General features: G+C 48.1%; 1 protein-coding gene across 3 annotated transcripts in view; it reads left to right on the top strand.

Annotated features, from left to right (window-relative positions):
- The window catches only part of DOP1B (DOP1 leucine zipper like protein B), a 1,145,257-nt gene that overhangs the window by 708,198 nt on the left and 422,650 nt on the right, over nucleotides 1-14,409 (top strand). For all 3 annotated transcript variants that reach the window (XM_069636119.1, XM_069636117.1, XM_069636118.1), the window contains exon 24: nucleotides 3,710-3,762. In XM_069636119.1, coding sequence (XP_069492220.1) covers nucleotides 3,710-3,762 — 53 coding nt within the window. The remainder of the gene's footprint in view (nucleotides 1-3,709; nucleotides 3,763-14,409) is intronic.

Here is a 14,409-nt window from a genome sequence, read left to right as displayed (position 1 = left end):
AAAACGTTTGAGGAGTTAGAAGATACACACACTCCAAGATTGGCTTCGCTAGATATCGGAATTTGTAGCTCTGGGTGGTTTACATACTGATTTCACTTTCCCAATATGTCTGCAGATACTGAAACTACTGAACATTAGTTAGTACATCCTGAGCAGTATCAAACTCCAATCTTGTATAACCTTAACCTGATCTCGATATGATATCATGTAGCATTTATAACGCACCTGCACACAAGTGTTTCTAGGTGCGACAAGACAAGGAGAGGGAAACAAGGGAGTACAAAACAACGATCTTCCTAGGCCTTGTGTCATTCAGATCGTGCAAGTGCGGGGAAAGGGCGACGTGCCACGGGGGAGCGCAGGGGGGGGCAATTAACTCACAAGTGCAGCCAGCTGGTGGCTCATAATTGCAGAGCGAGGGGACTGTAGGGTTGCAGATACAGAACCTTAAGTGCTGGAGAGCCCGGAGGCAGTGCGAGGGCAACTTGACATGCAGGAGCCTGGGCCCAAGTTCAGAGGGAGACCAGGTGACCAGTGCGCGGAGCAGTCAAGTGCATCAGCAGGTGAGAGGAAGAGAGAAAGCGGAAGCTAAAAGGAAGGTCTTGAGTTGCTTCGGAACCGGAGGCGGTTCTGCTCAGGGTTGAGAGAGGCAAGGAGGTGGATGAGCGAAGAGCTCGAGAAGGAAGATGTTTTGGAAGAGAAAGTTGGAGGTAGAGAGGTCTCGGACCCCAGAAAGCCTTCTGGGTGATGCAGAGGTTCTTGAAATTGATCCTTGCAGCCACAGGGAGCCAGTGAAGAGATTTAAGAGCTGGAGGGATATGATCCCTCGGCTTGAGGCCGAGGACAAGTCTTGCAGTCCTGTTCTGGGTAAGTTGTAAAGGTTGAAGAGTAGAGGCAGAAAGATTTAGAAAGAGGCTGTTACAATAGTCCAGCATAGAGAGGACCAGAGCTCCGGAGACGGTGAGCTTCTGTGGGAAAGTTGGAAAAGGAGGAGGTGCAGCTGATAGTTTGACTTCTTAGAGATGTCAGAAATGTGAGGAGAGGTAGGAGAGGGTGAAGTCGAAGATAACGCCAAGGTTCTTAGCCTCACAGGAAGGAGCAGGTAGAGCGCCCAGAGTGGTCGGCCAGAGAGGAAAGGAGGGAGCGGGTGTCCCAGTGAGGAGGATCTCAGTCTTACTGGCATTAAGACACAGATCATTTGCGGCACACCATTACTGAATTGCGGCCAGACAGTCTGGTATGAGAGAAGAAGCAGAGGTGGCTGAGGGGAGCCTGAAAGACAGCTGAGTGTCATCCGCATAACAGTGAAAACTGGAGCAGAAAGTCACGATGCGGTGGGCAAGAGGTGCAAGGTAGTGGTGGAAGAGCCTGGGTGAGAGGTTAGACCCCTGGGGAACACCACAAGGAGGGAGGGAGGGAGAAGGCGAGAGAGGGAGAAAAAAAAACACACACCCCAGTTGGACCCGAGATGGTCAGTCAGTGAGAAAGAAGGTCAACCAGCCCAGGGCCTGATCAGCAATACCAAGGTTGTCATGGAGACAATTGAGCAGGATGGCATGGTTGAACATGTCAAAATCAGAGGATAGCTCGAAGAGAATGAGGACAGAAGGTAGATCAGAGTCCAGATTGGAGAGCAGGTCTTCACAGGTTTTCAGGAGAGCAGTTTCTGTGCTTCTGGCAGTGCTGAAGCCAGGCTGGTGGTCATGGAGGCAACCAGCAAATTCAGTATGTAGATAAAGCTGGGAGATGTCCAGCTTTTCCAAGAGTTTACCCAGGAAAGGAGTGATGGAGATCGGGTGATAGTTAGCCTGAGAGGAAGGATAAGCCGAGGGCTTGTTTAGAACGGGGTGCACAAGAGAGTGCTAAAGGGGGGTGGGGAAAGTTCTAGTGGCTAAGGAGTGATTGCAGAAATCAGCCAAGTCTGGAGCAATGGTGTCGCTGTGGTCCTTGTTTGTTCTGGATGAGCAGCAGAGAACTTGCTTTGACAAGACTTTCTTAGATCGGACTTGTCTAGAAACATAGTCCGGGCGGGAAAGGAGAACGGGGGAGGAGATATTGCCTCAGATGGGGGGGGGGAGAGGAGGAGGAGGAGAAGGAGGAGGAGGAGGAGGAGGAGGAGGAGGAGGGACTGCAGCAGAATTGGCCAGCTCCTTGAAGAGAATTCGGCCAAGTTGTTACATGCCGCAGAGATGTGGGCTTGGCTGTAGGCTCTCTACTTAGAGAGGACAGAGAGTCCTCTGGAGCAGGCGGCAGGCCAGTTTGTCAGGGGGTGCGCCCGATGCCCCCCACTTTCTCTCCACCACCCTACACTTGCGTTTAAGGACGGTGAGGTCGGAATCGTAGCAAGAGTTTCAGTTGGATTTGGGTTCAAGCGGATCCTAATGGCCGGGACACAGACATCCAAAGAGTTAGAGGGATGAAGGGTAGAGAGGGTTTTGTCAGGGTGTCACCCAAAGGTGCAGGAGGAGAGAAAGTAGCAGTGAAAGCCTCAACTGACACACGCCTCATGGGTCAGATGACCGAGAAGTTAGGTGGCAGTGCTGCAGTCGGCTTGACCTGTGGGGGAAGAGAGAGAGGTGGGAAGAAAGGAGAAAATGATCACTCCAAGAGAGAGGAGTGGCGAGTGGGTTAGAGAAGGGAAGAATAGAGTGAGAGAGAATTGCATAGATAAGGGGTGGGAGGTTGGAGCTTCAGAAAGATGTTTTTTGTTCCTTTGGGAATTTTTTTTTTTTTTTTTAAGAAAGTCACCAAGGAATTGGGGATGGAAGCACGCTGATTTCAGTGTCTTATATGTCTTGAAATTACCAAAATTTAATGAATGGTGTCTGCCCAGCAATGCGTTGCCAAGACGTTGGAAATGAAAGATGGGTGGTACTCTTACACGCATTTATCTGTAGTAAATCCGGTACTTTGTCTAGTAAGCCCTCCAACTCCCTTATGCCTTCCCTATGTGAGCTTGGTCATTTTCACTCTGTCTTGCTAGATGTGCAGAGGATGTGTGGGCCCGATGCATGTACAACGACCATTATGTGCACCCCCGGCAATACTTATTTAATTGTTGATGAACAGTTTAATGCCATCATATGATGACCACAGTATACTAAATGGTGAGCAAGAGGGTTGGAGCTACTATGAACTAGTGACTTAACCTATTCAAAACGTATGTCTCTGAGAATTGCCCATTCTACATCGTTAAATTGTATACAAAAAATTGCAATTAAAATAAACGTATAGTTGTGATTGAATTGTGAGCCTTTGCATGTTTTGTCCTGTTTATGGCTGAGAGTAATACTTTACACATGTTACCCCTTACCAACGTGCAAAGACAATGAACATGAGCAGATGAATTGCACACATTTCATGGGCCAGGAGTAAAGGTCTTTGCGGATTGCGAATTTTAGTTTTGTTTGTAAACCGTGGATCATCCGCAGTGATCTTGAAACCTGACACAAATCTGTAAGCCGATGATACATTGCCGAATATCAACAACTCACTAAATTAGGGCCTTCAACATGAATACATCATTTGCAACAGCGTTTGTTGTAGCTTAACAGTGTGCTCCTCTGTTATTTTATTTGTCAAAGACTGGTTCTACTGTTTGTTACTGATTTATTTGTAAAAACCCTTACATGAAAAGGCAAACAATTTTAAAAGTTAATTGTGGGTGATTATGATGTCAAGTGAATAATGGCTTCCATTCTTTTCCCAGAAATCTTTGGTGGACATACCCATGCTGCAGTTCTGCTATGCTTTCATTCAAAGGTATTGTGAAATGTATTCTACTGAATGGGTGCTCATTCTTTAACATGAATGTATATTGTCCGAAGATCGCACCCCACGCTCCCACTGTCCATCCAGCATGTTTGAGACTTCCCTTTTAGACTCGGGTATCACCTTGTGTGATGAGACATTTTGAATCTCACCCTTAAGACATGCCATTGTAGGGGTGTGGCCTGGCTGGAGGCTGATGGCGGTTTAGCCCCGTGAGCTCTGCAGTCCAAAACTATTAAGCTACAAATGTGCAGCTAAAGCGATAATACTGATAGATTCCGGCACCAGAATCCTTGACGAGTCAGCAAAAGTATTTTTGTAGAATCCCGTAAGCACTCTACTGGCAATACGCCGACCCGGGTGATGAGCCTGCCCGCCTCGGGCAATGCAGATAACATGGCTGCCGGGCCGCTCGTAACTGCCTCCTCTGGCTGACAGAGATGGCCGTCTGAGAGCGAGGAACCAGCATTGGCGTGAGCGGACAGTCCGTCCGCCATTATGCTTGCATTGTAATGGAATGGACGGCGAGCCCACGTCCCCACCGACACGAAAGCAGTGCTCGCAGCGAGACGTGCCTTCACAGGCTCCCCTTACCTTGGCAGCTGCGCCAGATTGAGGGACGGTAGAGGCCCTCGAGCAGCGGTGAGACCCAGCAGAGGAGAACTGGACCCGAGGTGAGCTCCAACCTCTAGCCTGCATGAAGCGGTAAGCATTACGCGACCACTGAGCTGCTTGGGGGAGATTCTACCCATGGATATCCATTGGAAGGGAGCGCAGTACATTACATCCCCACTCCCCCGGACCCCACGGTGAGGACCGCCGACACCACATAACAATTAGCAGACGGGGAAGCGGACAAGCCCATGCAAGCTCCATCAGACAGGGCGGCCAGTCAATATAAAGTAGGAGCAATGATTGAGTGAACCACCAGGGGTGCAACTCTACAGCTCCCCCATCTGTATGAGTGAGCACTCCTCTTAACAGCAAGTACCAATGTAACAAGGAGGGGTAGGTGGGCTGTAAAGGCCATCCTCCCCAAGCTGTCTCCCCCGGACCTTCTAGTGGTGGCCCAGCAACACCAAGCACGACCTCCCCTCGCACTGCGGTCTAAGGGTGATCAGGTGCACTGAAAATGAAGCCTGGGAAAACTAGAGAGAAGGGGATGGCCTCAATCAAAGAAATGCTGCAGCAATCAAAGACTCCTGCCAGCGGCCCTACCAATCCAGACGTATCCCCTGCCTGCGACTCGGACACACAACCAGCCACAAAGAGCGATATAACGCGACCACTCCAATCAATCCAAGGGATGGCCTCCACCCTACAAGAGATGAAAGGCTTGTTTCAGGAATGGGTGCACACTGTCCAACAAACTGAATCCAGATGGGAAGACTTGGAATCCACCTTCTGCGATTAGGCGACCTCATATGATTAGCTGGAAAGACAAGTGTAAGCACTGGAAGCCCATAGAATTTCAGTGGATAAGAAGCAGGAAGAGACCGAAAACTGCTCATGACGGAATAACATTCGCTTAAGAGGTATTCCCACAGAACTCAGACTTAGACAGCTATGTCCAAGCATTGTTTTTGGTTATACTAGGGGACAGTGGTCGAAGTGTACAAAAAGAAGTAGTGGAACTATGTTCCCTGCTGGCCTGCACCCACTCCACACAAACCCCATTATCACGTCCCCTCCCAAACACAATATACACCACCAAACAATTTCACCTGCTTAAGGGAACGGTCAGCGCAGTGCACTGAAAGGGCAAGTTTCAACTGCTTCCTACACTTTTATTTTAAAACTAAACCATTACGGAACAATTTCTTTTTAATATAAAAATATAGGAGCTGTAAAAGGTAATTTAAAAAAGTAGAGGAGCACTGCTCCCACTCACTTCGACCACTGCTAGGGGAAGTGGAGTTGGATCTTACGCTTGATCGGACATACAGAATTTATTCTAACTTTCAGCAGCACCAAAACCTCCTACCAAACATGCTGCCAAGTGTCAATTTCTTTAAGACTAAGGAACTTCTCTTTCTAAAAGCCAGGACCCAGAAATCAATTCACTTCAGAGGTAGCGTTCTCAAAATGTCTCATAACCTATCGCAGGCGACTTATCTAGAAACGAAGGGCGATGCAGCCGCTCACTGCATGGCTCGCAGCTAAAAAGATCCAATATCGATGGGGATACCCGTTTCGCATTATGTTTCAAATGGATGGTCACCAACATCAATACACTACTCTTTGTGCAGCGGTTGAGACCATGAGGATCCCAACCCGAGGACATACAGATTCCGAATAATGGTGGCACAGGAGCTCCCCCAGAAGGGTGGACTACATCACGCTCTAGGAAGAATAAACGAAAAGATCACAGATGCCCATCCATGGACGGAAGGGAGAGGAGCAGAGATCCGGATGGCCAGACCTGAAGGCCCTCCCGGTAACCAAGAAAACAGATCATTTCAATCAGGAAACCGAGCCCGAAAGATTTACTTTTAACTGTTTGAGGCATAGCAATTGGCACGGCACAGACTCTTATGGCCAGATCTTATATGACTGCGGCTGTTTATAGGGGCATTGGGAGCATGTTCCCTCCCCCCGTTCAGGTATTATTAACCTGTGGTTCACCCCATAGGGGCTTGGGGGGTGCTCTAACCTTTGTTATTATTAGTTTTGTATGCCACTTATAATTGTCACTTTAGTTGTTGCCCAAGTGGTGGAATTGTGGGATGGGGTTTGATATTGTTGTTCTCAAACAGGGTTACTGAATCTGGAAAATGATCATCAATAGCAGCACCGATGGCTTTTGGGGCTGCACAGACTGGACAATAACCCAGAAATGGCAGCTATAAAGATTGTGTCCATAAATGTTCAAGAGCTTAATGCCCCTAGGAAGAGGAAGGGTGTATTATCCAGGTTGGTAGAACTAAAGGCAGATATTGTGTTATTGCAAGAGACCCATTCACTGGCAGAGGTTTGGCCAAGTAAGAGATCCAAATGGTTCCCATGCCAATGTTTTGCGTCGGCCCCCAGAAGAGGGCGGAGTGACAATCTTGATGTCTGGTACTATTGGTTTTGAAAAGAAAAATGTTCTTTGCGGCACTCCGGCGCGCTATGTGGGGGTACATGTGCCGGTCGGGGACAGAGACCGGACCCTGGTCTCAATTTATAGCCCAAATCAGCAGCGTGATGACCTTTACGCTTGGGTGTTCCCACAAATAGCACATTTTCAGAGAGGGGATCTAGTGGTTGGAGAGGACTTCAACGCAGTCCTGGATTCAGCGATCCATAGGTCGGGCCCAGCTTCCGGGTCAGACGATACGAACGTGATCTCACTCAAACAAGCCATGAATGATCTGCAGTTACTGGACGTAAGGCGCTGTTTACCCCCACATTTCCAGAGATTACCCACACTTCTCACATGTACATCGGAGCTATTATAGGATTGATTACCTGTTGATCTCCCAGCCCTTACTTCAGTTAAATAGCTCAGCCAGTATAGAACTGGCACTGGTCTCGGATTACACCCAGATTACTTTACAGCTGGGACCTCTGGCCCCAGGTGTCAGGAAGACCACCCTATGGAAACTAACGGATTCATTGTTAATTTACCCGGTGCTTAGAGACGCCATTTCTGAAAGGATCACACACTATTTTCAAGAATTTCTAAACAGCACAGTGCCCATAGCGACCGTATAGGACGCTCTTAAACCTACACTAATGGGGGAAATGATTAGCCTAGCCTCTGCGTACAAACGTACATTGATGGCCCAAAGGCATCAGGTGGAAAAGAAGGTACAGGAATGGGAAACTAAATATAAGGCTGAGGGCACTCGAAGGCTGTATAGACATTGCAGGTGGCTAGAGCAGAAGTAAAAACCCTATGGGCAGCTGACATCATAAAATGCTTAAAACAAAACACTTTTACTTTAACACATCCGACAAGACCTCACGCGTCCTGGCATGTAAACTCAAGGCTCAGGAGTACAGGAACACGATCAAGGGTTTAAGGGATGGGATGGGCAAATTATCTATAGAGGAACCTGAGAAATTGCATATTATATCACAATATTATAAAACTCTATTCACAGCTGAAACACTAGATAATACTTCTCAAGTGAATTGTATCTGAGACGCCTGCCTCCCATTGATTGCGGAGGTTGAGTTGTGGCGGCTTGAAGATCCTGTCGCTATTGAAGAAATCACCCAGACAGTTGGAGGCCTCCAGGCTAATAAAGCGCCAGGCCCTGGCGGCTTTGCAGCCCTTTTCTATAAAAGGTTTGTTGCTATACTCGCACCCCAGAGGGCACTCCTTTTCAACTCCTTTGTCGATACAGGCACCATTACCTCCACTATGAGAGAATCGCTCGTAACTTTAATTGGTAAACCAGACAAAGATCCTACACAATGCTCCTCATACCAGCCATTTGCGGTTCTTAAATACAATGCTCGCATCTATTCCTAGATCTGAGCCACCCGCTTGGCTTCTGTGCTACCGGTAGCGATAAGGGGAGACCAGACTGGATTTGTACCAGGGCGGCACACGCATGATAACATCTGTAGAACAATAGATGCAATAGCGCTGGCCAGACGGTGTAAGAAAGCAATGGCGGTACTATCAATTGACGCAGAGAAAGTGTTTGATCAAGTGGATTGGGGATACTTATCCAGGGTGCTGACCGGGTTTGGGTTTGGTCCCAACTTTATAGCAAGGGTGCTAGCAAATTTTACAATTCCATCTACCTGCATTAAAATAAACGGCATATCATCCGAGCCGGTAGAGAAGAGGTACGCAGCAGGGATGCCCACTCTCCACCCTCCTGTTTGCCTTATCCATGGAACTTCTTGCAAGGCTGGTTCTCTCTACAGCGAGCACAAAGGGCTAGAGGTGGCCGGCTATCATCACAAGGTTGCATTGTATGCAGACGACTTGTTTTTCTATATGGTAGACACAGTAAAAACACTTCCCAATATAGTGTCCCTTTTAACGCAATTTCAGAAGGTTTCTGGATTCAAGATTAATTCTACGAAATCCACCATACTTAAAATCTCCGAAACAGATGACCACATACAAACGTTGAAGGGCACTTTGAATTTTGTATGGGCAATGGGTTCCCTGAAATACCTGGGGGTCTTCTTGACGGCCTGGTGTGATCAACTATACGCAGCAAATATTTTGACGCTCTTGACGTCGGCCAAACAAGAACTGGCAAAATGGGACAAGATGGAGATTTCCTGGTTTGGTAGAATGACAACGGTCAAAATGACCCTGCTAACGAGGCTCCAGGCATTCACCATCTGGATCCCTAGAGTGGTTCTTAAGGAGCTTCAGTCACATATATTTAATTTTGTGTGGAGATCTAGGCTCCCAAGGGTTACTAGAAAAATGCTTATGGCAGCAAAAGAGTCTTGGATGTATGAAGTTACCTATACTCAGCGCAAATTGCCCTGGATCTCAAACGACATATCATAACACTAAACATTGGGCATCATTAGAACAATCAGCCTTGGGTGGACTGCTACATGAATGGTGCTGGTGTTCCCCGAGAAACAGGAATAACCAAGGACACAGACTCCCAACCACCAAGACAACATTAAGGTATTGGGATGGGGCAGCCCGGAGGTATGGAACAGCCACTAACCCTGAACCCCCCCCCCGGATCTGGAAGAACTGGGAATTCCCTCATGGGCAACAAACTAGGAGATTTACCTGATGGATAAGACGGGGTATTGTACAAAAATGCCGCCCTCATTTGTGCGCCCCTGCAGTCACTGCGACTTTGGAGGCGCACAAAATGAGGGTGACATTTACTGCCCCCCGCTCTACCTGGGCGCATTTCGAAAAGCGGGGGACACGTAAGAAAAAAAAAAGCACCCTGCAGCGTCAGCTCTAATCCACGTTGCAGGGATCGCAGGGGGTGGGTGGCACACTTCTGCATGTGCCGCCCTAAAGGTGAGTGGAGTGGGGGGTTGGGAGGGGTAATTTAGGCCGGGGGAAGCAGGCACAGTGATCCATGTGATCGCTGCGCCGCGTCGTAGCTGGTGTCTGCATTTTCAGCCGTCGCTGTTATGTGGGCGCAGTGATCACATAAATCCATAGAGGGGGGTGGGGCTTACCAGGGAGGATCAACTGTTTGATAATGAGCAACTTTTATCATTTGAACAATGCAAACAAACCTTCTTGGTGTCAGACGTGCATAAATATGGATATATGCAACTCCGCCATTGGCTCGCTAATACAAAACTGGCGGTTCAAGTAAAAAGGGACACTATTCAATTGTAAGATCTATTTATTGGGGACCCCCTGAAAGGCCTGGTGTCCTCCACCTATACAGTTCTTAACTCTGATTTTCATCTCACCCCACACGTGTATAATCAAATGGGAGGAAGATATTGGGAAGCCCATAGATGAGCTGGCCTGTTATAATATATGGGCAACGTGGCGAAATATTCTAAATCGGTGAATCTCAAGGAGAATGATATTTGTTAAGACGGATTTCTGAACTCTGTCCTGGTGGTGCAGAAGTTCAGAAGGCCAACCTAATTACTTGGAACAGGGTAACCTCTGGACAAGCCAGACCAATCAAGGTAGCGATCGCGGCGGTCAAGACTAGGTCTCAAGAGGGGTGAGGGTGACTGAAAGCCCGCAGTGAGCACACAAAGCAAGAGCGCGTACAAACTACTCCAAACAGTTGTTTATATCAAAAATAGATACACATTTATTATAAGGCCTTGAAACTAATAACCACAGTAAAAGCAGCAATATACAACGATATTAAACCAACACATACACTATCCACCCAATATATATACAGAATACACAGTTTCACAGCATTAGCAGCACGAAATATGTTATCCACCTGCAGGGGAAGGAAAACAGGCAGTGCGAACCAATGCGTGTGATATGTCCGCCTTCTGAGGCCCCTAACTAGATGGTAGTCCAATCCCTACGAAGAGTGGAGCCTAGCGCTCAAAAGTACCTGCACACGCCGGTGCCAATGGGCAGAAGGTGAAGCTCTTCGGAGGACGTTGGACAGCTCGGTAGGGTGCCCTAATGAAGGAGAACACGGTCCGCGACTCTAGCGCAGCCTCCACTGTGAGGCAGAAGTAGGGCGCGAGTACGGACAAGGGGTGCTGTATTTACAGCGGGGAAAAGCAAGGGGCACTGCAGGAGGGCGACCAGATCCTAGCTAATCTACTCACCGGTCCCCGAAGCAAGCAGGCCCGAGCTTCTCCTCGATAGATGCAGCTTCTGGCAGGTTCTGAAGAGCAGGGAACGTCTCGTCGTCGTGCAGAGTAAAAAGACGTCCCGATCGAAGAATCCTGCACAGTTTTGTCGCCACGGCAGGGCAACGGAACGGCCGGGTGTATTCAAGCCAAACGAGCACCGTTCACCTCTAGCTTAGGGTTGCTAAGCAAACGAAGCGTGTGAGCGTGCCCCGGACTCAGAATACCACCCAACCTGTCGGCGATTACAGAGCAGGACTCCTTAGTAAGCTGGTCAGTCAACTGGATGGCCCAGAGACACTTCCGAAGGCTTACGGCAGGAGTTGATGAAGGTGCCGGGAATAGCTGGTCCTGCTATTCCAATAGGTCGAAGCGCCAGTACAGGCCTTCTTGTTCGATCTTAGGTGGAAAGGGCTTCACCGGACAACAGCAATGAGGAGCAGAAGTTCTTCAGGGGGTCACCAGCGATTCCTCGGTCCAGCCTCGTGTTCGCAGGATACTTGGCTCCTGTATCCCTGGGGTCGTAAGAACTCAGGAGATCGACATGGTAGTGGTGTTTCCAGCTCCCTCTTATCCACGGTTCCCTTCGCGCCAAAACGGAGGGGAGCCAATGGGAGATCCGCTCATCAACACACATACCATACGTGGACCAATCACGGACCACAGTGGTCCCAGGCATTCACACCACCCTAGACTCTCTGGCACCCAGGATGTGTATTGGGACCAGACAGCCCAGCCCACATCCTGGGGGCACTCAAACGACATGTAGAAGCCCGCGAAAGCAACCGTGTTTCGCGGGAAACTACATGCCCAAATAAGGAAGGCCCCGGGTCGCCTGACCCGGGGGAAGGTAAAGGGAGCAAGACGGACAGTGGACGAGACAAAGGAGCCTCGTGGTCCGGCCATTTTGGGTAGCCGGGCCACCCTTTTGTGTTCGCGGCAAAAAGGTGCTCAGAACGGCAAAAGGAGCTCAAAATAAACCAAATGATCGCTGCCACCAGCCCAGTCCCTGAATGACTTGCACCGATCCAAAAACCATCCTACAAGAGTGTCTAGGGTCTGTAGAAGGCTAGAGACCCAAGAGAGCTGTAACTTAGCTTACAGTGCCCTCTTGTGTCGTGTTGCACTAAAATGGCGACACGATAAAAGAAACTACGGGAAACAGCGTTCCCCGGTACTGACTGTCTTAAGGGCATGTCAGTTTCCCCGTAAGAAAGGAGCGAAAGCCCAGAGGAGTACGGCAGAAGGCTGCACTTCTCTGGCAAAGTCAAGAAAACAGGTTGAAAACAATAGCAAAAAGTTTAGGGGTTGCCACATGGAAGGAAAGTTCCCTACAATAACGAAATCTTTCCTAACAATATTAAGCTGCTAAATCGGTGAATCTCAAGGAGAATGATATTAAGCTGCTACTAAGATGGTACCTGACCCCAGAACGCTTGAACAAAATGCACTCCACATATCCCTCGTGTGTCGGAAATGTTCTGATGCACCGGGCACTTTTTTGGACATGCCCAGTCACACAAGTGTTCTGGAAGGAGGTGCAAGCCCAGATTAAAATAATAACCCGGTCTGGATTTGATGGAGGAACCCCTGGTGATACTATTAGGGGATGAAGATCCACAAAGTCATTACAAGCTGCGGGAGGAGGGATCGAAATGAAGAACCCACTTTCTAGTTGCAGCTAAGATGTTCCAAGCAAGGAACTGGAAGTCCCCACTCCCCCCGGATATTAAAGAGTGGTGGTCCAGGATCTGCAATGCACAAAATAGATGCTGCAATCAGCGGGGCGTCAGCGCGATACCTCCAAGAATGGCACCCTGTCGTTACTTATGTGAATCAGCATGATGGTCCCTGGATATGTTACAAACCCCATGCAATGGCTTCTTTCTCATTGTTGTAATGGCCAATTGGTTGTATGCAGTATAACCCACCATATTTCCACGCTTTTATATGTGCTCCTTTTTGTTTTTTCATTTGTCCTTATTGTTAAGATGAAAGATGATGGTTGATGTTATGTTGGGATAATTCGTTTTTTGCGTTATAAGGCCGAGAAGGGCCTACACTGCAGGCAGATGCTGGGGCAACGATGTAACACTTGCAGCAGGATTTTCATTTTGATGTTATACTTGTTAACGGTACATGATCCGTGCTTGCAGGGTTACTCTGTTTATCACAATGAAGACAATTTTACATGAAAAAAAGACATGTCACTGTATAGTTCTAGGCAGGTTTTGCCAGTAATGAATTGCTGCATTTAGACCCAAGGCTCCACACACAGTTGTCCAATCACAGGTCTTATGGCCACCCCCTCCCTATTGTACTTTCCTGGCAGGCAGGGCTCAAGTCGAGGCGACGGAGTTCAACCAATTTTTTCAGAGTGCACACCGTTCAGAGTAAGTTCAAAGTGTCTGTAGATCAACAAGGACAGGTGTAATATAGAACCTTTCTAAAAAAAGCCCATTCAAATAATGGAGCCTCGCATCACAATGTGTAGATACCACTTAATCATAAATGGGGGAGGGTCTATTGCGTGTTCTTGAACAAATTAATACATAAGGCGTTTTATGTTTACTTCCCTTTTCTCCATACTGTATGGGCATCCTGTCCAATCAGGGATGGGGCCAGAGCCTTTTGCAGCGAAAGAGCGTTTTACCCTTTAGATTTTGAAGGAGTCAGTGGGCGCGGCCACAGGGTGAGTGGCTCGCAAGCCTTGCCCTCCAACGCCACCTCCTGGTCCCTTAACGCATGGAAGGGATCAGGTGTGTAGGGGAATCTATGCAAAAGGAAAGGATACAAAGAATGACTTCACATAGAGAGGTCAATGTATGACATGCATTCTGCGCACAGCATTTGAAAGAAACACGTGAGGAAATGTGATGTCAGCAGACCAATTACAAGTGTGTGCGTCCACAGTAAATGGCCAGGCAAACAATACTTGAATGAAAGTATCCAGTAACTTTGATTAAAGGGAGAACATTAAAATCTGCGATGAAAAAGCACAGCATGTTAGAGAAAAGAAAGCATTGAATTGAGCCCTACATTATTTCGTCTGTCTTCATGAAACCTGCAGAGACTTGAAGTGTTCAACTTCGACAGGAGCTTGATTGCAAAAATGATATGTTACCCCCCATATGGGTCTGCAACCTGCGGCTCGCTTGATGTTTTGGACTGCATCTCCCATGATCCCTCACCAGTGACTGTGCTGGTTAAGGCTGCTGGGAGTTGTAGTCCAAAACATATGGAGAGCCAAAGGTTGCAGACGCAAATAAAATGTCTTTAAATTACATTTGTGAATGAAACGGCAACATGGGTGTTGAGATGGATTTTTAGAATCTGCTCTGGTGGACAGATTTTAGGAAGCCAGCCCAGTTGTAGTGTACATGGGAACTCTGAGAGGTAAGCCAAAATTCAATC

This window comes from Ambystoma mexicanum, chromosome 7p, assembly GCF_040938575.1.
Source record: "Ambystoma mexicanum isolate Mex_15411 chromosome 7p, UKY_AmexF1_1, whole genome shotgun sequence".
Taxonomy (NCBI): Eukaryota; Metazoa; Chordata; class Amphibia; order Caudata; family Ambystomatidae; genus Ambystoma; species Ambystoma mexicanum.
This window is presented reverse-complemented; position numbering and strand designations above follow the sequence as displayed.